At 46.7% G+C, this 24,379-nt stretch overlaps 1 protein-coding gene across 1 annotated transcript; it reads right to left on the bottom strand.

Moving 5' to 3' along the window:
• Positions 1–29: 29 nt before the first annotated feature.
• On the bottom strand, positions 30–22,732 carry LOC140709177 (uncharacterized). The gene is made up of 4 exons (XM_073007113.1): positions 22,542–22,732; positions 22,306–22,439; positions 8,730–11,488; positions 30–137 (listed from the first exon to the last, which is right to left on the bottom strand). The coding sequence occupies exons 1-3, from the start codon at positions 22,730–22,732 to the stop codon at positions 10,695–10,697; spliced, it is 1,119 nt and encodes a 372-aa protein (XP_072863214.1). The 3' UTR covers positions 30–137; positions 8,730–10,694.
• Positions 22,733–24,379: the final 1,647 nt, after the last annotated feature.

Genomic DNA, 24,379 nt, shown 5'->3' on the forward strand with positions numbered 1-24,379 from the left:
ACCATCTGCCTTCCAGGTCACCGTCAAGATTCCTGGATAGAAGTCACTCATGAGACACATCAGTGTGGTCTTGTTGGCTTGGAGCTCCTCAGAGGATGGCGGGAATGGAGTGACCGAGGGAGTGGCCTTGGGCTGACCTGTGTGGACAGAGGAGGGGGTGAGAGACGGCAGAGGGAGAGTGGGGTGTTGTGGAGTGCCTCTCTCTGTCTAAAGTCTCTGGGAGGGTTCATGGTGTGGCCGTCTGGTCCACCCAGGGCTTCTCCTTCCCTCTAAGGTAGAGCGTTTCTACCTTAGAAGCTGGTCTAGTAGTTTGTGATTAGTTTTATGATGTAAATATAAGATTTTTTGTTTGTTTGTTTGTTTGTTGAGACAGGGTCTCACTCCAACACCCAGACTGGAGTGAAGTGGTGCCATCACAGCTCACTGCAGCCTTGATCTCCTGGGCTCAAGTGATCCTCACACCTCAGCCTCCTGAGTAGCTGGGACCACAGGCATGTGCTACCACACCCAGCTAATTTTCGTTTGGTATTTTTTTTGTAGAAATGGGGTCTCACCATGTTGCCCAACTTGGTCTCAAGCTCCTGGACCTCCTAAAGTGCTGGGATTACAGGCATGAGCTACCATGCCCAGCGAGACTATTTTAATTTTCTTTTCTTTTCTTTTTTTGAGATCAAGTCTTGCTCTGTCACCAGGCTGGAGTGCAGAGGTGCAATCTCGGCTCACTGCAACCTCTGCAAAAACCTCCGCCTCCCGGGTTCAAGCGATAGTCCTGCCTCAGCCTCCAAGTAGCTGGGACTACAGGCGCGCACCACCACACTCAGCTAATTTTATATTTTTAGTAGAGACATGGTTTCACCAGGTTGGTCATGATGGTCTTGAACTCCTGACCTCGTGATCCACCCGCCTCGGCCTCCCAAAGTGCTGGAATTACAGGTGTATGCCACCACGCCCAGCCCTTATTTTTTATTTAAAAAAAAAGCAACTTTTTTTTGAGATGGAGTCTTGCTCAGTCACCCAGGCTGAAGTGCAGTGCCACCATCCTGGCTCACTGCAACCTCCACCTCCTGGGTTCAAGCAATTCTCCTGCTTAACCACAAACTTGGTGGCTTAAATCAAGCAGAAATTGACTTCTACAGATCTGCAGGTCAGAGGTCTGAAATGGGCCTCCCTGGGTTGAGGTCAGAGTGTCAGTAGGGCTGCGGTCTTACATGGAGGCCGTAAGAGACAGGCCATTTCCTTGCCTTTTCCAGATTCTACAGGCTGCCCACATTCCTCGGTCCATGGCCCCTTCCTCCTTCCTCAAAAGGCCAGCAGTGATTGGTTGACTCACTCTCATGTTACATTGCTCTGACACCAACTCCCCGCCCCCCTCGGGGTAACACTAGGGCCCACCTAGATAATCCAGGATCATCTCTCTATCTTAAACTCAGCAGCTTAGCTGCTGTGATGCCACCTACACCCCTAACGCCCCCTTGTCATAGAATAGAACATGTTCATAGGTTCTGGGGATTAAGATGTGGATATTTCAGGGGGGCATCATTCTGCCCACCACAGTGGGTTTGTATCAGCCATATTCTTTTGATGTTCAGCGTGTCTCACTTTTAGCCAGTGGGAACCCCTTCTTCTGGCCTCAGAGTTTGTTAGGGATGGTGCCCACCACATTTCTTGGATGGTGCCTTCGCTTTCTGATACAACAGATAACAGAGGTTCCAGGCTCATCTCGCCCACACCTGGAGTCAGGCGCAGGTATATGGGGTGCCTACATGATGGAAATGCAATTGTTTCTTGGATTTTTTTAAAGACTGGGGATGGTAAGTCCACATATTTCAAAAAGAATCATGAATTTCAAATAATTTTCCAATTTAAAATTGATCTTACAGAATTTTGATTTAACTCTTATCTTGTACTCATGTATCTCTTCATTTACACTTAAATTCTTGGTTCTGACCAACAATAACATTGTTCTTTTTTGTTTTACCTGACTATATATATACCTATATATATATGAAATAATTGTTTATATGAAATACTTTTGAAATAAAAATAATATTAGTCTTAACAGTAAAGCTTCTGAATAAAATTAAAATTTCTTTGCAGCTCTATCCTTAAATGTAGAGGAGAATGCGCCCCTATCTTACTTCTTTCTAGCTATCTACCTCAGAGAAAGGCTCACACATAGACCCAAAGGCACCTGTGTAAGAACATTTACTGCAATTGCACTTGCGCTTTTGAGCACAGGGTTAAGTAGATCAGCATTCTGACATCTCATGCAGCAATTCCAAACACTGACAAGGTCTATACACTGCTGACGAGGAAAAGCTCCACACGCACCACCAGGTGAAAAAGGCAAAAGCCATAAATGGATTTACTAATGTGTTCCTGACAAATACAACTCTGCCCCAAGCTGAGCTCAACAACCTTTCTGGGTAGGGGTTAGGTATGCAACCTGCTCCATTAATTTTCCATCACAATTTAGAATGAACTGCTAATGAGTGCCAAGTTTAATATTAAAAATCCTTTATGGGCCAGGCACAATGGCTCATGCCTATAATCCCAACACTTTGGGAGGCTGAGGCAGTTGAATCACTTGAGGCCAGGAGTTCGAGACCAGCCTGGGCAACGTGGCAAGACCCTGTCTCTACAAAAAATACAAAAATATTAGCCAGATGTTGTGGTGCACATCTGTAGTCCCAGCTACTCAGGAGGCTGAGGCAGGATAATTGGTTGAACGTGGGAGGCGGAGGTTGCAGTGAGCCGAGATCACACCACTGCACTCCAGCCTGGGCAACAGAATGAGACTGTCTCACAAAAAAAAAAAAAATCCTTTGTGTATCGAGAGTAACTGACAAACGTATTCAAGTCAAGGATACTCATTCACCCACTGGCAGGGATGGAGATGAATTTTAATTAAGAATGCACCTAAAATCACAAAAAGATGTTTGGGGTAAGAAAATATTGAGAACCCACAACATGTAGCTTTTCTCAAGTTATAACACTGCCATCATTATTAATAACAATCTTATTACTTAACATGGAATCTATGACATCTTTTCTTCTAGAGAATTATTAATGTATTTATTATTAAGTTAACGTGGCCAGTGAAATTATGCTACTGGAGCACTTCCTCAGACCCCTGCAGTTGATAATCTTTACTGAATGAATACAATGCATTTTAAAATTCTGTACTAATGTCTGAAATTGACAGTGCTCCTCTATTCAAATCCATGAGTCCCCCCTCCTCATAAAATAAGATTCACCGGGAAAAAGACAGTCTGAAGGCTTTTCTGAAAATATGCTGAATTTGGATTCAGAAAACCTGGGTTTGAAGCTCAACTGTGCCATTTGTTATCAATGCGACCTTGAGCAATTAGCTTCTCCCTGAACCTGAATTTCCTTCTAAAATAAGATGACGAGTATTACGGAGCCATTTCCAAGAATCTCTAAATAAAGAAAAAAGCTTGCTCTCTGAGAATAAAAACTTTAAATCAATACATAACACAAAGGGCCGAGAAATGCCAAAGTTTTCTGGTCTGGGCAGCTTTGGCAGCGGTTTCATGAACTATATTCTCAAATCCAGCAGAGGCGTGCCCAGCAGCTACAACAGGAAACGTGAAAATACGGAAAGATGACTTGTCCCGAGGCCACCCATAGTCAGGGATTTCAAGTACTGGACATCCAGTGTAAGCCGCTCCCGTGGAGCGTGACTCGGTCCCAAGTAACCATCTGACTCATCCACATGGGTCTGTGCTCGCTACACCACCTTCCGACGGTCATGTAGCAAGGGCGACCCATGAGAGAGAGCTCTAGCCACACAGACGCTGGGCACGGAGGCTCCTACAGGAGCCAGTGTTCAATGCAATGTAGCAAACTGGACATTCTAACTATGGTGTAGCTTTTCAGGTAAATCTACTGCATGAGTTCGCGCACTTTTGGGAGGGGGAGGCTCTCACTTAATAGGATTCTCAAAAGGGTCTTTAATCTTAAAATAAGAACCAGAGGCCTATAGGAAGAGAATAATTTAGTCAGGCGGACTTGGCTGATTATGTGAGTTTCACAATAAGAGACAGATGCTTAGTACAGTGATATAATAAAATCTAGTTTCTGAGTCTGGAAGGCTGAAAGCTACTCCCTGCACCACAGTCAAGATACTAGTATCTAAGGAGAAAACCAATTGTCCTCAAATACATAAAATATACCTCTCAATGTCTCCACATGGATGAAGCTGGAGTAATTTTTTGTCCTTTTTAAAATTTCTACCTATTACCAAGCATAATTATAAAACCTAAAAAGAGTTAATACATATAAAACTATAAAACACTATCTACAAATCTTAGTGGGGTTTTCTTAAACTCTAAGTAAATGACCATCTACTGTAAAAACATGAAATAAATGACCATCTACTGTAATAAACACAAAATAAATGACAAATTACAATTTATGTTTTGAATTTGTACCCTAATGAAAAAGAAGAGCACTACTGCTGTCTTACACATAGAAATACTCCTATCAATAATAAGGAATACTTTCTTTCTAAAGGCTATTTGTGCTTCCAACATGGACTTTTCAGTTCAAAATTAGGCTATGAGCACAGGAGAATGAAGACACAGAAAACTCTACAGCCTAAACAGAGAGGATTTTTTTTTTTTTTTTTTTGAGACGGAGTCTCCCTCTGTCACCCAGGCTGGAGTGCAGTGGCACCATCTGCAAGCTCCGCCTCCCGTGTTCACACCATTCTCCTGCCTCAGCCTCCCGAGTAGCTGGGACTACAGGTGCCCGCCACCACGCCCAGCTAATTTTTTTGCTTTTTTAGTGGAGACAAGGTTTCACCGTGTTAGCCAGGATGGTCTTGATCTCCTGACCTCGTGATCCACCTGTCTCAGCCTCCCAAAGTGCTGGGATTACAGGCGTGAGCCACACTGGCTTACACTGTGAGCCACTGAGCCACTCTACTTATCTTAGTGGCTTTGGCTTTAGTTGTGTAATGTAGCCACTTACATAGTAATAGTCACTCCTTGGGCTGTGTTAGGATTCTGTTACATTGAGATTATCAGGTAAAACATCTTGCAAAATTCTTTCTACCACTGGATGGCAGTTAGTAGCCTACATATTTGATTTGGAGGTTGGGGGTTAGGGAATTTCTAGATCCTTTAAGAAAGTTAATTGCATGTTAAAATGCCTCAGCATAATGACTTAAATGGCTGATATGACTTCATGCTGTTGGTAAAATGGATTAGAGTCAAAAGGTTTTTGATAGGAGTTTCTATTTCAGCTTCATTAAAGAGCAAGCCATGTGACCACCAGTTTTTGGTATTCTTGAAAGAGATGCTCAGATTTGCATTTTTAATATCTGAATGAGAAGCTTACATTTTAATTTGTCTTTAGTGATTTTTTTTTATTTCCAGCAAATTATTTGCAGTCACTATTCTTTGTGCTTCCTTATTTTAGTTACTTTGCCTTTTCCAGTTTTAAACAGAAGAGCATCAGAATGAAATATCTAGCTAATTTAAATGAAACACTGGGTTTGCAGCTTCCTGCTATTACAGGAGAGTTTCAGAAAATGGAACATTCTGCCTAAGGGAGATTTTGCTTCTTTGAGATGGCAAGAGGCAAACATTTTGTTATGCTGACACATTATTCAGTTAACCAACCAATGAGTGCAAATCCTGGAAAAGCTGACTATTTATCCAGATGGCATAGCTGCTTTAGTTTACTGAAATGTTTTGTTGAGCTAGTGTAGCTGATAATGGGCCCTATTGGGAGTAGTAGACTGTGACCCACAGACTCCCTGTGCAGGCCCAGTTAAAACAGGAGCATTTAGATGTGCAGGCCAGTTGTTTTATGTCACATTGGAAAAGAAATGCTTTTATTTAAGTAAAGTCTAATTCATAAGCAAAGGCCCACGAAAGGTCAACATCTTAAGCCCTGGAGCAATTCAGACGACTTTTACTGTAGGCTGTATTACTCTGTTACTCTTTTTTAAAAAACAGAATGAAATTCAGATGACTCGAAATCACACATAGTTGAAAGAGGTTGAGTAACGTGAACTTCATCTTTCCCCTGGAGTCTCATTTCTGTTTACTGGACATTGCAAATGTTGGATCACCTATTGCAAAGCTTGTCCTTTCAAAGTATTCATACAATATGATAGGAAGGGCTGAAATGACATTTTAAAGATTCTTTATAATTTTCAAGGAGGACTGACAGTCCTTAAAGGACATTTATGATACCGTTTATGACATGAACTCAGTGCATAGTTGTAGAGCCATTTCTATGAGCCAGGCACAGGGATACTATGACAAACCCAGTCACAGCCCCTTCCTTCATGGAGTTTATAGACTAGTGTGAAATGCACAGAGTCGAGCCAAGAAGCATGTTTGCTTTAAAGTGTAATTGCTTGAAGATTTTATTTAACCACAAACAAATAGTGTATGGATGACTCTTATTATTCTATATGCATAGAATATAGAATAACAAAGAATGAATATAGAATATAGGATAATGCATAGAACACATGATGTTTGGTGTTACAGTAATTTGTTAGTGATTACCTTTGAAGATCTATCTAAACATAGTCTCCATAGTGATATCATAGTTTGCATCTTTCTGTTTGTGTAGCCACCGCAAGTGGCCTAGTTTTCTTCATTAGTGGACACGGAATTTATTCAGTAATTGTCTAGCTTCAATCACTAAGTGATTGGTGCATAACTTGAAATATTCCTCTCCAGGCCGGGCGCGGTGGCTCATGCCTGTAATCCCAGCACTTTGGGAGGCTGAGGTGGGCGGATCACAAGGTAATTTCTCAATTTTAAAATGCCATGAGAAATATGCTGGCTGTCACTCTGCCTTAAAAGCATTACCAAAGAATACCACTGAAAAACAAAGGCATTCATACAAGGAAGCGAACACCCTAAGCACATAAGTACATTCTTAAGAGGGACACGAAAAAAGCAAAAGTCACATTACGTTCCAAATACCAAGGGGGGAAAAAAAAAACTGAACAGAAGTTCCTAACTTTAGTAATATTATATTCTACTCCCCCCAAAAAAAACTGCCCATGAGTTGAGATTTATCAATTATATATATAGAAACCCTACATATTTAGGACTCCCTGCCTTTGGGGGGTGGGGGGGCACTAGGAAAGGCAAGAGAAAAAGGAATTAAGCCTTTTTCTACCACATTTATAGAAATGGACAGTTTTTTCGGTGAAATTTAGGTTTGATATAGGAGTTCTTATTCTCTAAGTAAGTTTCCCACTTGCCGGAAATTTTAAGCAGCACTGATTTTTTCAATTAGCTTCAGATCTGCTACACTCTGGAATAGGGGTGTTAAACTCACGACATCGCAGACAGGTTTGCACTTTTCCCTGATTTTCACTACTTGGCATTGCCTATTAAAGAGTAGCACACCCTGCAAGACCAACAAGAGGCCTGGGCTAAGGAGGAAAAGGAGGCCAAAAATATCCAGCAAGCAAGTCTTCATTTGCACAGTTTAGCTTTTCACAACAAATAACAAGGGGACTGGTATTCTCTGTATCATAGGGCTCATAGATGGACTTGTAAAAAGATCAGATGATGATCACTTAGCATTAGGTAACATTTAAGCAATCTCGGGCGCCTAACGCTTGAAGGACTGATGATTTCAAATGGACAGTAACTTTGGTGTAGATTCCAATATTTTACAGAATTGCATGGTTTCAAATTCACCATAAAGAAAATGCCTCTTTTGAGCATCAATTCCAAGAGCTATTTAGCATCAAGGAACCGCATTAGCTGTACAACTCATGATGGTGTTAATTAGGAAAAAGGAGCTAGAGGAAAAAAAAAATCCATCGCTGAAGCCTTGATACACTATTTAAAACTCACCATTAACCTGACGAACTATTTTTTCTGGGGAAGTGCTAATGATATGAACCAGCAAAAAAATTTACTAGTTCCTTAATAATAAATCATTTGAGAGAAAATTGCAACTTGGTATGGACCTCACCGAGCCCCTCGCCAATTCAATCGAGCCCTCCTTTGATAATTTAACAACAAATTCCTGTCCGGAATCACCCATTCAAGTGACTTAAGTGACTCCCGTTTCAATTTTTTAATGAAGTGCCACCAGTAGATCTACAAGTTGAGGAAAGTAGCTCAGGGGACACACTTGACACCAAAAAGAATATTGAGTGGGTCAAAATCCTGCCTGGGCACAAAATAGAAGAGCCTAAAAAGGTGACTAGACTTAGCGACTTCAAGAAGAGCAAGCACTGAAAACAGCAGTTTACCTCGGACGATAAGCAACAAGCCTGCAGTCCCCAGGTAAGCGGCCCAGAGGGAGGTGAGAGGATGGAGTTGGAAAGGGGGACCGCAGAGCCCGAGAAGAAGGAGCGACCAGAATGGAGCCCAAAGGAGTGACAGGCAAGGAGTCGACAGGGACCACACCAATACAACAGGTAGAACCATGGAATGGAAGAGGACAGGACAGGACAGGACAGGGCAGGGCTGGTCGGGAGGGAGCCACAGGGATGGAGCCACAGGGATGGAGCTGGTTCAGCCAAGTCATAACCAGCCCCTGGCAGGGGCGCTCGCTGCGCGCAGGGTGCCGCGCTGGGCACTTCGGAGCGCTCTCTCCCCTAGTACCCCCCACCAGCTCTCCGATGCCCCATTTCAGAGACTGGAACGACAAGGCTGGCCCCGCATCGCCCGCTCCGCGGTGCCACCCTCACTGGGACAGCGACGGATCAGCACCTTAGCCTCGCAGACCCAGGGGGTCGCTGGCAGCCGCGTGGGGGCCGGCGCGGGCCGGAGCAACTGGTGCCTGGGCTCGGGCAGGACGGTCCTCTTGCTGGCGCGGGCGCAGGGGTCGCATTGCTCTTCTCCATGGCCATCAGGTAACTGGCATCGGCCAGCACGGCCTCCAGGTCCGCCATGTTGGCGAGCTTTGGCATCAGCGGCGGTTACTCCGGACCCGGATGGGATGAGCAACCGCCGCCGGCCGCGCCCCAAGCAGTAGCCCGCAGGGGTCGCCGCGCGCCTCCTGGCTCCGCCCCCTCGCGCATGGTCCGCTGCTCTTCCTCGAGGATCTACTCGCAGCGCGCCCCTGACGGTCGGTGCCCCTCAGTGCACAGTCCTAGCGGCCAGCCTCGTCCTGTGCCTCCCGAACAAATCTCTACTGTCGCCCTCCCCTCAGGGTGGCCAGGAGGGACCCCTCTTCCTCCCCCACCTCCCCATCGGCCTCTGCCTTGTTCGGTGCCCCGACCTCCCTACCCCAGTTCCATGTGCTCATATGCCCATCCTCTCATCCAGAAAAGCCCTGGGCCAGATACTACCCAAGGGGCATCGGGGAGGCCTCTGCTCCCTGGACATAGTAGTTCTCAAACTGGACAGTGTCAATCAGCATCCTCCGGGAGGTCTGGGGTGGCCCCAGAAATGCATGTCCCCGCAGGTGATGATGAAGCCCCTGCTCTGTCTGGTCCCAGCTACCCATGAACAGCGCCCAGCGGGCCGGGCCCCCAACGTCGCTCCTGACCCTGAACATACCCCCAAACCCCCCGTGAGAATTCAGCGAAGAGTAAAAGCTGGAGAAAGTTGCCTGTCTCAGGCTAAGGAGAGCCAAGTGGGTTGAGGGTTTCCCCACTAGGAACAGAGATGCCCTTAGGGAGCCCTGTGATGGAAGAGCTCTCAACTTCAGAAGGTCACCACTCCCGGCCAGGTGGTGGCTCACGCCTGTAATCCCAGCACTTTGGGAGGCCGAAGCGGTCGGATCATTAGGTCAGGAGATCCAGACCATCCCGGCTAACACGGTGAAACCCTGTCTCTACTAAAAATACAAAAAATTAGCCAGGCGCGGTGGTGGGCGCCTATAGTCCCAGCTACTCGGGAAGCTGAGGCAGGAGAATGGCGTGAACCTGGGAGCCGGAGCTTGTAGTGAGCCGAGATCGCGCCACTACACTCTAGCCTGGGCGACAGAGCGAGACTCCCTCTCAAAAAAAAAAAAAAGCTATATTTCCAAACATATATATATATATTTTGTACACCAGTACCCTTGTATAATAAAATATCTACTTTTCGTTCATTTGTTTCAATGCACTACACTTCATCTACAATTTCATTACGTGTATACAGCAAATAGGCAAGCATGGCTTTTACAACCTTAATGATTTTTTTCTATACAGGGAGATTTAAAAAAAATATGTGAACAGTTTGCTCAGTAATGTGGCATGTGACACGTAATGCATGTACCTTGTTCTCTTTTTTTTTTTTTTTTTTTTTTTTTTTTGAGACAGAGTCTGGCTCTGTCACCCAGTCTGGAGTGCAGTGGTGCGATCTCAGCTCACTGCAAGCTCTGTCTCCGGGGTTCACGCCATTCACCTACCTCAGCCTCCCAACTAGCTGGGACTACAGGCACCCGCCACCACGCCTGGCTAATTTTTTGTATTTTTAGTAGAGACAGGGTTTCACCGTGTTATCCAGGATGGTCTCGATTTCCTGACCTCCTGATCTGCCCGCCTCGGCTTCCCAAAGTACTGTTTGACTGTAAATCCTCTAGGTCCAAGGATTCTCCCAACAAAATTAAAATCTGGGTATTCTTTTACAGGCACATAAAGTTTTTCTTGTAACTGAACAATAGGTCCTACAGCATCAGGCAATTCTGCACTCCTTTTCTCTGTACTGCCATTCAATGTGTCATTGTACATGTCTTTCCGACTCTGCTCATTTCTTCACAACTTGAGGCAACAGCAGCAGCTTTCTAGCATATGGAAATATTCCAGGTTTTTCCCTCCAGTTCCCCTTGTGGAGACACGCCACAAAATGGAACAGAGAGGAGAAGCGAGTGTCTTGCTCCAGCTCTGCTGCCAACTTGTCTTGAGACATAGGCAAGTCACAAATGCTCCCGATCTCAGTCTCTGCACCTTGGTCCAGCAGCCGCTCAAGACGGTTGAAGATCCCGCAGAAGTTGGGCAGGCTGCTCACGAGCTTCTTGTCGTTCTTCAGCTGCATCAGGTAATCTGAGGTGGGCTTCGGCCTCTGGGTCATTTCCATTTCCCTGGCCATATTCCAGGCTCTGCAGGTCACTCCGCCCCCGGCCACCGGAGAGGAGGGAGGGGCAGGGGCAAGCCCCGGTCGCGGGCCGCTGGAGACTCCCGCTCCGCTCCGCGCCGGCTCCCGCGCCGAGTCCCCGGGGGCTGCGGCCACCAGGCGCTCGTCCGCCTCACTTTCCGCCCTGGCCCGACGCGCTCCCGGCCGCCGCCGCTCTAGGCCGCCCAGCTCTGCGCCTCCCTCACAAGGCCTGCAGGCGGGTGGGAGGCGGGTCTCGGCTGACCGAATGCGGGCGCGGGCCACAGGCCGCTGGCTCCAGACGAGAAGGAGCCGGGGCCACCTCTCGCTCGGTTGGTCGCGCCAGCTCAGCACGGCCGCCTCTGTGCTGGGGGGTCTCTCTGGGCTGGTCCCCGCCACGGCGCCGCTGCAGCTGCTGCCGCTCTCTGACTGCGCTCCTCCTCTTCTTCCTCACTCGCTTGGCGACGGAGTTGGCGGCGGCAGGGGCTTCCACTTTTAATTTTTTGTGGATACACAGTAGATGTATACATTTATGGGGCATATGAGCTATTTTGATAGAGGCATGCAATGCATAATAATCACATTGGGGTAAATTGGGTATCCATCCCCTCCAGCAATTATCCTTTGTGTTTCAAACAATCCAATTATAATACTTTAGTTATTTTTAAATGTACAATTACATTATTATTGACTATAGCCACCCTATTGTGCTACCAAATACTACATTTTACTCATTCTATTTTTTTATACCCTTAACCATCCCGTCTTTCTCCCCTAACCTCACCCTGCCACCTACCCTTCCTAGTCGCTGGTAACCATCCTTCTACTCTCTCTCTCCATAAATTCAATTGTTTTAATTTTTAGCTCGCACAAATGAGAACATCCCCATGTTCAAGTTTTAGACGCATAATAATTACGTTAAACACCTTATAGTACCAAGCGCTTCACTGATGCTAACAGGTTAATCTCCACAACAACCTCTAAAGGAAGTACTGCTATTATCTCCATTTTTTCTGGATGAAAACACAGCGTCCTTAAGTTACTTGCTCAGTTGCCCAGCCCATAAATTACAGATTTGGGATCTGAACCCAGTCAGCCCAGTTGCAGGGTTCTTGCTCTCGGCAGGGTCACAGCTCCCTCAAGGAGAGGTGAAGTAACATAGCTCCGGATGCATGTGGGCTATTCAGGGCAGCATGGTGCACAGCAGCAGCGACTGGAAGCAACGCAAGTGTCCATCAAAACGGGACTGTGGGCGGGTGGATCACAAGGTCAGGAGTTCAAGACCAGCCTGGCCAAGATGGTGAAACCCGTCTCTGCTAAAAATACAAAAATTAGCCAGGTGTGGTGGCAGGCGCCTGTAATTCCAGCTACTCGGGAAGCTGAAGCAGGAGAATCACTTGAACCCGGGGGTCGGAAGTTGCAGTGAGCCAAGATCACGCCACTAGAGCCAAGATCAGAACAAGACTCCGTCTCAGAACAACAACAACAACAAAATGAGACCGGATTAATAACTTGCATTATACCTCTGCGTGAGACACTGCACACCAGCTAAGATGAATGATCTAAATCTACTATATGTGGCAACATACAGTTGACCCTTCAAACATGGGTTTGAACTGTGTGGGTCCACTTATTCCTGGATTTTCTTCCATCTCTGCCACTCCTGAGACAGCAACACCAAAGCTTCCTCTTTTCCTCCTCATCTGCCTACTCAATATAGAGATGACCAGAAGGAAGAGCTTGATGATGATCCACTTCCACTTAACAAATACTAAATACATATTCTCCTCCTTCAGATTTTCTTAATAACGTTTGCTTTTCTCCAGCTTACTTTATTGCAAGAATACAATATAGAATACCTACAACATACAAAATATGTGTTGTTCCACTGTTTATGGTGTTGGCAAGTCTTCTGTTCAATGGAAGTGAAGTTTTGGGGGCAGTCAAAAGTTACAGGGGGATTTTTGACTGCATGAAGGAGTCAGTGCCCCTCCCTCCCTCATTGTTCAAGAGTCAGCTGTAAGTCTTGGAAACATAATGTTTTTGTTTTTGAGACAGTCTCACTCTGTTGCCCAGGCTGGGTTGCAGTGACATGATCTCAGCTCACTGCAACCTCCACCTCCTGGGTTCAAGGAACTCTCCTGCCTTAACCTCCTGAGTAGCTGGGATTACAGGCGCCTACCACCATGCCTGGCTAATTTTCGTATTTTTAGTACAGACAGGGTTCCACCATGTTGGGCGGGCTGGTCTCAAACTCCTGACCTCAAGTAATCCACCTGCCTCAGCCTCCCAAAGTGCTGGGATTACACGCGTGAGTCACCTGGACCGGCCTTGGAAACACAATGTTTAAGAGAAAATTGCAATTTACTAAATGATACATAGAATTTAACATTTATGGAAAGTGTGGAAGCAATACTATATATTGTTTGTGGTTAGGCACATGTACTTAAAGTAAAAAAAAAAAAAAGGTACAAAAATTAAAGTAAGAGGAGAAAAGGGAATGGTGTCAGGGAAGTACCCAGCAGGCTTCCACTGTATATGTAACATTTTGTTTCTAATCAAAAGAATGTCTGAAACAAGAAATTTACAAATGTGCTTTGAAAAGTACAGGCTGGGCCCTATGGCTTACACCTGTGATCCCAGCACTTTGGGAGGCTGAGGTGGGCAGATTGCTTGAGGCCAGGAGTTCCAGACCAGCCATTAATAACATGGTGAAAACCCTTCTCTACTAAAAATACAAAAAAATTAGCCAGGCAGGGTGGCGCACACCTGTAAAGCCAGCTACACAGGAGGCTGAGGCACGAGAATTGCTTGAATCCAGGAGGTAGAGGCTGCAGTGAACTGAGATCACACCACTGCACTCTGGCCTGGGTGACAGAGCACGACTCTGTGTCAAAAGAAAGGAAAGGTGCAAAAGACGGGACCACATTGCACACTGAGACTGCTGTGATCCCAGATCCCCCTTACAAGGAATGGGGGCACTGGGGAAATCCTGCCCCATCCTCAGCATGCCCCCGCCTGGATAGCACAGGTGGTTGGCCTCTCTCACTCACCAAAGACAGCTTCCAGCCTTTTTCCTCTTTCCCCAACTCCTCATACTAGACAGAGGGAATGTTCCCCAGGGCCAATTGTGCCAGGTGACTCCCTTCCTCAGAATTCTCCCATGGCTCCCCAGTACCCTCAGAAGCAAGCCCACACTCCTTTCCAGGGTCAACATTTACCTCCACAACCTGGGCCCTGCTGCTTTGCCAGCCTCACCTGTCACCATTCTTGTTCCCACACCCTGCAGAAGCCACGTCAGATGCATGCAGAGCCACCTCCATTCCCTCTCGCCCAGTAGTTTTTCTCACCTTGATAATTTTGCACATGTGACCCCCTTTTCTGGAAAAGGCCCTCACCCCCCGCCAGCCTTGTCGGTCAGATGCCTGGAGTCCTCACCACCATGCACAGTGCATCCTAGGAGAAGTCCGACAGGCCATGCCAGGAGACTGGCATCGGCCACCACTCGATGAAGGAAGAGTCAGCCATTTCCCACGGCCCCATCACACTTTCCCGGAGTTCCCAGACTCATTGTGGTTGTTGTTGTTCGCTGACAACTCACATGTACAATCAGTGGTAAAATTCAGCTTCTTTCATTCAATACCAAATGAACGTCACGAAAATAGCTTCGTAAGACAAAAGGACAAAATGACACCTTTCTTCCCACTAAGTCCAAAAATGTCCCCTCTGGCTAACCAAAAGGGTACCTGTTCCATCTGCTCTTTCTGTCCTGCCTCCTCCTCCTCTTTCCAGCAGCATGGCCTTGAGCAAATCATCTCCCCCTTTCTGAGCCTCAGGGGCTCCCGTAGAAAACGGGAGTAAGCCACAGGTGGTGATAGGTTGGAGCGTGAGGAAATCAGCTAGCAATCACTTAATAAATGCCTCCTGTCAGCCTGTCATGGTACGCGGTGGCGGCGACGCAGTGGCGAACAAGATGTGCTTCACTGAGCTTTCATTCTAACAGGGAAACCAACATTAAAGAAAAATTGAAGGCTGGGTGCCATGGCTCACACCTGTAATCCCAGCACTTTGGGAGACCGAGATGGGAAGATTGCTTGAGCTGAGCCCAGGAGTTTGAGACCAGCCTGGGCAACAGAGGGAGACCCCACCTCTACAAAAAATAAAAACAAACCATTATCCAGGCATGATGGTGCACACCTGTAGTCCCAGCTACATGGGGGGTTCAACCAGGAGGATCAGTTGAGCTCAGGACATCAGGACTCAGTGAGCTCTGATGGCACCACTGCACTCCAGCCTGGGCAAGAGTGAAAACCTGTCTCTAGAAAGAAGAATACAGTTTGCCTCCTGAATATATAATAATGATGAATATAAAGTATGCCTGGAAGAAAAGGAGGATTTGACCAGTATGTGGACCAATCTTTTGGACAGAAACTGCTATCTCAGGAAATGGCAGTGTGAGCCACCTGGTTGATGTTTCCTAATTCCTAGATTAATGGAGAGAAAGAAAATGTATGCCCAATCCACTCAATGTTGCCTTCTTTAGTGAAAAAAGAATAACTTTATGAAGCAGCAGCATTAACTATAAACTGGTCTTGGAAAATGAACATATCACCCACTTATTTTAATGAAAGAAAGATGCAGAAAGGTGAACAATTTAAAGAAATACAAAACCCAAAGGCAATGGTAGCCAGGTGCAATGGCTCACACCTATAATCCCAGCACTTTGGGAGGCTGAGGCAGGAGGATCATGTGAGCCCAGGAGTTCAAGATCAGCCTGGGCAACATAGCAAGACCTATCTTGGCAAAGCAATGGTTCTTAAACTTGGGTATACAGTTGGGAGGGGCTTGTTAAGCGAAGATCGCTGGACGCCTCTCCCTCCCAAATTGTGATTCAGTAGGTCCAGGGTAGGACCAAGAACTTGCATTTCTTTTTATTTATTTATTGAGACACATTCTCCCTCTTTTGCCCAGGCTGGAGGTCAATGGCGAGATCATAGCTCATTGTAGCCTTGAACTCCTAGGCTCAAGTTATCCTCCCACCTCTGCCTCTTGAGTAGCTAGGACTACAGGTGTGCACCACCACGCCCAGCTAAGTTTTTATTTTTTATGGACATGGGGTCTTTTTTTTTTTTTTTTTTTTTTGAGGCGGAGTTTCACTCTGTCGCCCAGGCTGGAGTGCAGTGGCCGGATCTCAGCTCACTGCAAACTCCGCCTCCCGGGTTCACGCCATTCTCCTGCCTCAGCCTCCCGAGTAGCTGGGACTACAGGCGCCCGCCACCTCGCCCGGCTAGATTTTTGTATTTTTTAGTAGAGACGGGGTTTCACCGGGTTAGCCAGGATGGTCTCGATCTCCTGACCTCGTGATCCGCCCGTCTCTGCCTCCCAAAGTGCTGGGATTACAGGCTTGAGCCACCGCGCCCGGCCGGACATGGGGTCTTACCATGTTGTCCAGGTTGGTCTCGAATTCCCGGCCTCAAGCGATCCTCCCACCTCAGTTTCCCAAAGTGTTGGGATGATAGGCCTGAGCCACGGCTCCCGATCAGAACTTGCATTTCCAACAAGATCCCAGGTGATGCCAGTGATGCTGGTTTGTGGCTTACATGCTGAGAACCACAGCTTCAGAGCAGCTGGGAATACCTTTGGGGACTCACTAATATTAACCCTGCTTCACTGAGTCTCTTTTCTCACAAGAGGAGTCAGGAAGCACTTGACAGCCTGTTAGGGGCAGAAGGGTCTGGTTTTCAGCTTCGTGCTGGGAGGAGCTTGGGGCAGCCTGCGAGCTCCTTCCCATCCACATCCCCAGCCAGCTGCTTCATCACTTGGGAGGTGATGGTCAACCTGCCCAGCACCTCGGTCCCACCTTGATAGAAACCAATTCCGTTGCTGTAGCAGAAGATGGGTGGGGTGGAAGCCACATCCCAGGGGATTCTGAGGCAGGCATCCCATCCTGAGCAGGCATGTTCTCCCCACTGGATGAGATCTTATCTGAGAGAGAGAAGTGCTCCTCTCCACTTTTTTTTTCTTTTTAAACCCTCCCCACCGCTCTGCTCACCTGGGTTGTCTCTGCTTTGAAGACTCACCCCTAGTGGTTTTCTTATTTCACCCAGGGGGGCACCAAAAAAGCAAGAAAAGTTTTGTTCCCCCCATCCCAAGGTCCTGAGACTCACTCCACAGAATGATCCTGTTTGCCAGAAAAACTTGAAACACCCCAGAGGCTAGTGATGGCCAAGGAAGTGCAGACAACCCCTCTCCTGGGGCTGATGACTGTGCTTTCAGCCTCTCCTGAGAGCAGTGACCACATCTCCACTTCTACTTTCCAAGGACTCCTCACAGGTGGGGGATTTTTTAGAGTCATTGCCAGTCAGGAGTGAGAGGGACAGAACACAGCACCCTTCCAGGACTCACGATGATGAAAAGAGAAACTTCCTTCAAATTAAAATAAAAAATACAGAAAAGCACAAAGCAAATGGTAACAATTGCCTAAATGACCCATACCACAAACTCACCATTTTTAATAATCTGGCATGTTTTCCAGTGTTTTTTCTATGTGTATACTTAAAAAAATTATGTAACTCATATACCAAAATCATTAGCATTTTGTTTAGAAAAGAAAAATTGGACAGCAGCTGTGTTAGATCTTCCTGAAAAAAGAAACAAACAAACATTGTGTTTATTTGTGTCTATTGCCAGATAAGCTAAAGGAAAGGTCAGCAAACCATGGCTTGTAGGACAAATCTGGCTGAATACTTCATTTTATACAACCCACAAGCTGAAAATAGTTCTTACATTTTTAAATGGGGGAAAAAAATCAAAGGAAGAAACTCACGTGTTCTCACTCGTATGTGGGAGCTTAAAAAGTGGATCTCACGGAGGTAGAGAGTAGATTGGTGATTACCAGAGGCTGGGAAGGGAAGGTGGGGAGGGAAGGATGAAAGAGAAGTTGGATAATGGTACAGAAATACAGTTAGGTAGAAGAAATAAGTTCTTGTATTCAGGCCGGGCATGGTGGCTCATGTCTGTAATCCCCGCACTTTGGGAGGCAGAGGCAGGTAGATTACTTGAGCTCAGGAGTTTGAGACCAGCCTGGGCAACATGGCAAAACCCTGTCTCTACAAAAAATACAAAAATTAGCCAGGTGTGGTGGCACGTGCCTGTAATCCCAGCTACTCAGGAGGCTGAGGTGGGAGCATTGCTTGGGCCCAGGAGGCAGAGGTTGCAGTGAGCTAAGATTACGCTAGTGCACTCCAGCCTGGGTGACACAGTGAGACCCTGCCTCAAAAAAAAAAAAAAAAAAAAAAAAAAAAAAAAAAAAGTTCTTGTATTCAATAGTACAGCAAGGAAATTATAGTTAACAATAATGTCTTACAGATTTCAGAATATCCAGAAGAGAAAAATTGCATTGGGTAATGTCCCCAACACAAAGAAAAGATAAAAGATAAATGTTTGAGGGGATGGGTATCCTGATTACCCTGACTTGATCATTATACATTGTGTATGGGTATCAAAATATCACATCTACCCCCAAAATATGAATCAATATATTTTTAAAATATAAAAAGTAATACAAATATTTGTGTAATACATGACAATGAAATTCAAATTTCAGTGGACATAAAGTTTTACAGAGGTACAGCCTCACCCATTCATTTACCTACGGCTGCTTCTATGTGATGCCAGCAGGGTTGAGTAGTTGCCAGAGACCATATTGCCCCCCACAATGTGAACTATTTATTACCTAGTTCTTTACAGAAAAAGTTTGCCAGCACCTACTCAAAGTCTGGTCGGTGGTAATTGTTTGTTACCAATCTGCAATGAGATAAACACAGAAATTGAGAGTAAGACTTTAGAAACTTTGACTGGGCATGGTGGACTCACCCCTGTAATCCCAGCACTTTGGGAGGGTGAGGCAGGAAGATCTCTTGAGTCCAGGGGTTCAAGACCAGCCTGGGCAACATAGTGAGACCTCCGCCATCTCTTAAAAAAAAAAAAAAAAGAAGAAGAAGACTTCTAATAATTTGATAATCTATTTTAATTGTTAATTTAAAAATTTTAAATTGGGAATGATTGTTGTATTTTTCATTGTGCATTTCTGGTCTTTCATTTTTATTATATTCTACCAGCTTTTCAGTCTATAAGGGATCAAAAAAGGTAAAACACAAAAACTGATCCCTCACTACAGATAATGTGTGTTTTAAAAACATTCTTTTTTTTTTTTTTCTTTTTTTTTTGAGAGGGAGTCTCTCTCTGTCGCCCAGGCTGGAGTGTGGTGGCGCCATATAGGCTCACTGCAAGCTCCACCTCCCGGGTTCATGCCATTCTCCTGCCTCAGCCTCCCAAGTAGCTGGAACTACAGGCACCTGCCACCACGTCCCGCTAATTTTTGTATTTTTAGTAGAGATGGGGTTTCACCGTATTAGCCAGGATGGTCTTGATCTCCTCATGATCCGCCCACCTTGGCCTCCCAAAGTGCTGGGATTATACGTGTGAGCCACTGCGCCCAGCCAGAAACATTCTTATAAATACCAAAAATTGTTCTGTAACTTGCCTGTTTTTGTTGTTGTTGTTGTTTTGTTTTTTTACCTCCAGCAATATCTCTGAGACATGCCCATGTTGAATACGTAAGGTCTTGTGTATCCCTTTTGTCTATTGCATGATAATATTATTGCACGCTGATTATTTACTCATTCTCCTTCTGAGGGACACGTAGGTTGTTTCCAGTTTTTTGCCAGTGCAGACAACGCTGCTCTGAGCATCCTGAGCCTATCTCCTGTACAGATGTGGGAGAGATTTTCCAGGGTAAACACCCAGTGAAGAAATAGCTGGGCCTCCAGATTTCTGCATCTTCAACATTATTAGAATCTGTCAAATTCTAATTTTTGCAAAGTGATGGCACCAGTTTACATCACCGCAGAAGCACTTTAGAGTTTTTGTTCCCCAGTCCTTGCAAACAGTATTGGCTGATGTCTGAGTTTGGGTTTAAAATTCTTAGCTTTGAGCAAGCTTCAGACTTTTTAGGCGTTGAGGAGGAGGCGAGAAGTTTTACCTTTTCCCCCTCCCTCCCTCCCACTGTATCTCCAATTTCCTCCAGTTTCACCTGCCTGCCCGCTGTGAGCTGACCTGGCCTGGGGCTGTACCTGGACCCTGATTTTCATAAAGCCTCCCTCCCGGTTCTCGTGCACACCCCACGGCTCAGCATCGTGGGTTCTCTCAGCTCCATTAACCAGGGGCTGCCCTAGGAGGGAGCAGGAGTTCCTGGCAACAAGTGACAAGGTAGGCTTGACAGGCAGGCTCCTTTGCTTTGTGTCTCTGGTACATGGAGCAGCAGGCAGCACAGGAGAGAGTCCCCAATCACTATTCAATGAATAAATGAAGAGCGAAAAGGCAACTAGGCTGTCATTTATTGAGCAACTACTTCGTATCAGGTCGGTGACCAGGTGTCTGAGAATTACCAATGGGGAAAAAACCCCATGGCCCTTGGTTAGATGAGGAAACAGAGTCTCAGAGAGGTAAGCTCATTTGCCTGCCGTCACAGGGTCAATGAGTAGGAGATCTGGGACTTGACTCTAGCCCTGCCTGACTTCAGGGGCCTCTGGCTCCACTGCCTGGCTTGGGGCTGTTTCCAGTGCCTCTGTTAGGGCTGCCCTGTGGCTTCCTCCCCGTTTCTGCCAGGCTCCAGCCCACTTCCCAGGCACTAGTCTGGCTGCTGAGTCCAGCTCTCCAACACCAAGAACTAGTCCCCCTGAAACCCAAGGTTCCAGGCAGGCCCTCCGCAGGCTGCTTAGAGACAGTGGTCTGTCCACCTTCATAAGCCTCCCTGCTCCAGCTGCCTGTCCCTCCACCCCATCACGCTAGGGGGTGAGGTTGGGGCCTGGCTGAGTGGCTGCATCTGGGGCCATGAGAGTGAGGAGGAGAGGAAGGAGAGAAGGTGGAGGTTGGAGAAAAGCGGGGGTGCAGAGCAGGAGAAACCAGAGGACCAGGAGGAAGAACAGGAAAAGGGCGAAGACGACGGAAGCAGAGCAACAGCGGCAGGAGGAAGATGGGAGCGCTCAAGTTTATAAGAGACCATTGGTTTGGACTGAGCTCCTGCCCTAGGCCCCACTGACCAAACCAAAATGGAGTGACTCGTGCTGACATGCCACACCAGCAAGCCCAAACCAAGGTGTTTGCCCAGCCTTCCAGTTTCACCCAGCAGGAGAACGAAGTTCCCTAGGATTTAACCTTTACAGGGAAAGTAACTTTGAAAGGACCATTCTGCTTTTTTGTTCTCTGTATCTTCTTCCTTCTGCCTGTTGCTGTCTGCAAAGAAATCTCTTCTGTTCAACTCATCTGGACACATATTCTATTTTACAGAATGAGGTGTTGCCCAATTCTAGAATGGCAAATAGAAGTCAATTAAGGGCTGGGCGTGGTGGCTTACACCTGTAATCCCAGCACTTTGGGAGGCCGAGTCAGGTGGATCACCTGGGGTCAGGAGTTCGAGACCAGCCTGACCAATATGTTGAAACCCCCTTTCTACTAAAAACACAAAAATAAAAATTGCCAGGAGGTGGAGGAGGTTGCAGTGAGCTGAGATCGTGCCACTGCACTCCAACTTGGGCGACAGAGCAAGATTTCATCTCAAAAAAAAAAAAAAGGTCAATTAAGGCCTTTAAATGTGTTGTAATTTTGTGACAGGAATGAATGAGTGAACTGGTGAATGAACATGCGGAAGGGGTTTCCATCCAGGCCATCTGGCAAACTCCTACTCCTTCTACAAAACCCAAGCCTCCTTCTCCCCGGAGCCTTCCCTGCCCCCACCCCGCCCCCCACAGGCACCTCTGAGCACTTCTCACACTGCGCTCATTTACCCAGGGCCTTGCTGTGTGGCTCCGCCCTAAACTTCCTAAGCCTCATCTTCTGGACTCTTCACTGCAATGCTCAGAGCGGCACTATTATTGCTCCCATTTTAGAGGAAACTGAAGCACTGAGCGGTTGCTCTGTCACATGTCTGAGTGGCGGGCTTTTCTCCGCGGCTTCTAGTGACATCATGTGTGAGAAAGCTCTTCGGAATCTTGGAATCACCTTCCTAAGACAAAGAATGGTTGCTGGATTTGTTTGATTTTTTTTCTCCCCCTCCCAACAAGTTTTGGAAAGCAAGGCTGCAGAAAGACACGGGGCTCTGGAGGCGGCCCGGGGACAAGACTGTCTGGGCTCCGGGTTCTCTGAGCCTCAGTTTCCCTACCGAGGGTGGCAAGGCTCGGAGGCCTCGCCCACGCCTGTGACTGACGGCGCTTGCCTCCAATCAGGTCCTGCGCAGCTCGGGCCGCCCGGCCGCGAACCCCTAGGATGAAGCTTTGCTGACACCTGGTGGCTGCAGGGGCAGTGGACCCTTGAGGACCGGTAAAAAGTGTCCGCCCGGTCCTGCAGAGACCGGAGAGGAGGGAACTGTAAGCTCAGAGGGGAGGACACGCAGAGCACTCCCCACGCGAGAGAGAAAGAGAGGGACGAAGAGGGAGGACGGACAGAGCACTCTCTAGGAAGTCCCCAGAAGGCTGGAAGTCGGAGGTGAAGGCGTTGGCAGAGTCGGGTTCCCCTGGGGGCTGCAAGTGAGAATCTGCTCCGTGTTTCTCCCCTAGCTTCTGGTGGGTGGCCGACAATCTGCGGCACTCCTTGCCTTGCAGAAACATCACCCCAGCATCATCTTCACATGACATTCTCCCTGTGTGCGTGGCTGTCTCCACGTTTCCCGTTTTCATAGACACCAGTCACATTCCAATAGGGGCCCACCCTACTCCAGTATGATCCACTCTTAATATAAGTAATTACGTTTGGCCGGGCATGGTAGCTCATACCTGGAGTCACAGCACTTTGGGAGGTGGAGACTGGAGAATTGCTTGAGGCCAAGAGTTCGAGACCAGCCTGGGCAATACAGTGAGACACCCCTCCCCCGCCCCGCCAAATCTCTACATAAAAAATAAAAAGGTTAGCAGGTGTGGTCATGCAGGCCTGTGGTCGCAGGTTCTCCAGAGGCTGAGGCAACAGGATCACTTGAAAGCCCAGTAGTTGGAGGCTGCAGTGAGCTATGATTGTACCACCACACTCCAGCCTGGACAGCAGAGTGAGACCCTATCGCTTAAAACAAAACTGCACTTGCAATGACCCAGTTTCCAAATAAGGTCACATTCTCTAAGGTACTAAGGATTGGGATTTCAGCATATGAATTTGGGGGGTTCTCATTCAATCCATAATAATCACCATTGCTCTACTCTCAAACTATTACAATGCCCCCAGAGTGAGAGCTTCTAAGGACAGGGAATCTGTCTTACTACTTTGTATCCCTACTCCGTCCAGTTCCAGGAGTGAAATAGGCACTCAATAAGTTTTGGATGAAGAATCAATAAAAAAAATGTATGAAAATAACATTTATTTAACGTGTATTAGTTTCCACCTTTATGATAATCATTTTAACCACTTTAACAAGGTTTTCCATGTGCCCCCACATCTCTGCATTCCAGCCACCACCGTGCCTTTGTGGAGTTTCTCAGAGCTACCAGGCTCCTCCCACCACAGGGCCTTTGCACATGCCACTCTCATCTGGGACACTCTTCTTTGGCCTCTTTACCCCTGTAATTTCTACTCTTCCTTGAGATCTCAGCTGGAGTCTTTTCCTCAAGGAAGTAGCTTAGACTTGTGTGGATTCTGTTTTTTTAACTTTTATTTTAGGTTCGGGGGTACATGTGCGGGTTTGTTATAAACTCGTGTCATGGAGGTTTGTTGTAGATTATTTCATCACCCAGGTACTAAGTCAAGTATCCAAATAGGCACTCAGTAGGTAATGGTTGAAGAATGAATGAAGAAATAGATGATAGTAACATTTATTGAGCACTTACTGCTTTTTTCTTTTTTTACTTATTATTTATTTATTTATTTATTTATTTATTTTTGAGATGGAGTCTCACTCTGTTGCCTGGGCTGGAGTGCAGTGGCGCAGTCTCGACTCACTGCAAGCTCCGCCTCCAGGGTTCAAGCAATTCTCCTGCCTCAGCCTCTCTAGTAGCTGGGATTACAGGTGCCCGCCACCACACCCGGCAATTTTTTGTATTTTTAGTAGAGATGAGGTTTCACCGTGTTAGCCAGGATGGCCTCGATCTCCTGACCTCATGATCTGCCCGCCTCAGCCTCTCAAAGTGCTGCAATTACAGGTGTGAGCCACCTTGCCCGACCTTTTTTTTTTTTTTTTTTTTTTTTTTTTTTTTTTTTTTACTTAAGTTCTGGGATACATATGCAGAACGTGCAAGTTTGTTACACAGGTATACATGTACCACAGTGGTTTGCTGCACTCATCAACCCATCATCTATGT

Source organism: Chlorocebus sabaeus, chromosome 19, assembly GCF_047675955.1.
Source record: "Chlorocebus sabaeus isolate Y175 chromosome 19, mChlSab1.0.hap1, whole genome shotgun sequence".
In the NCBI taxonomy this organism is placed as follows: Eukaryota; Metazoa; Chordata; class Mammalia; order Primates; family Cercopithecidae; genus Chlorocebus; species Chlorocebus sabaeus.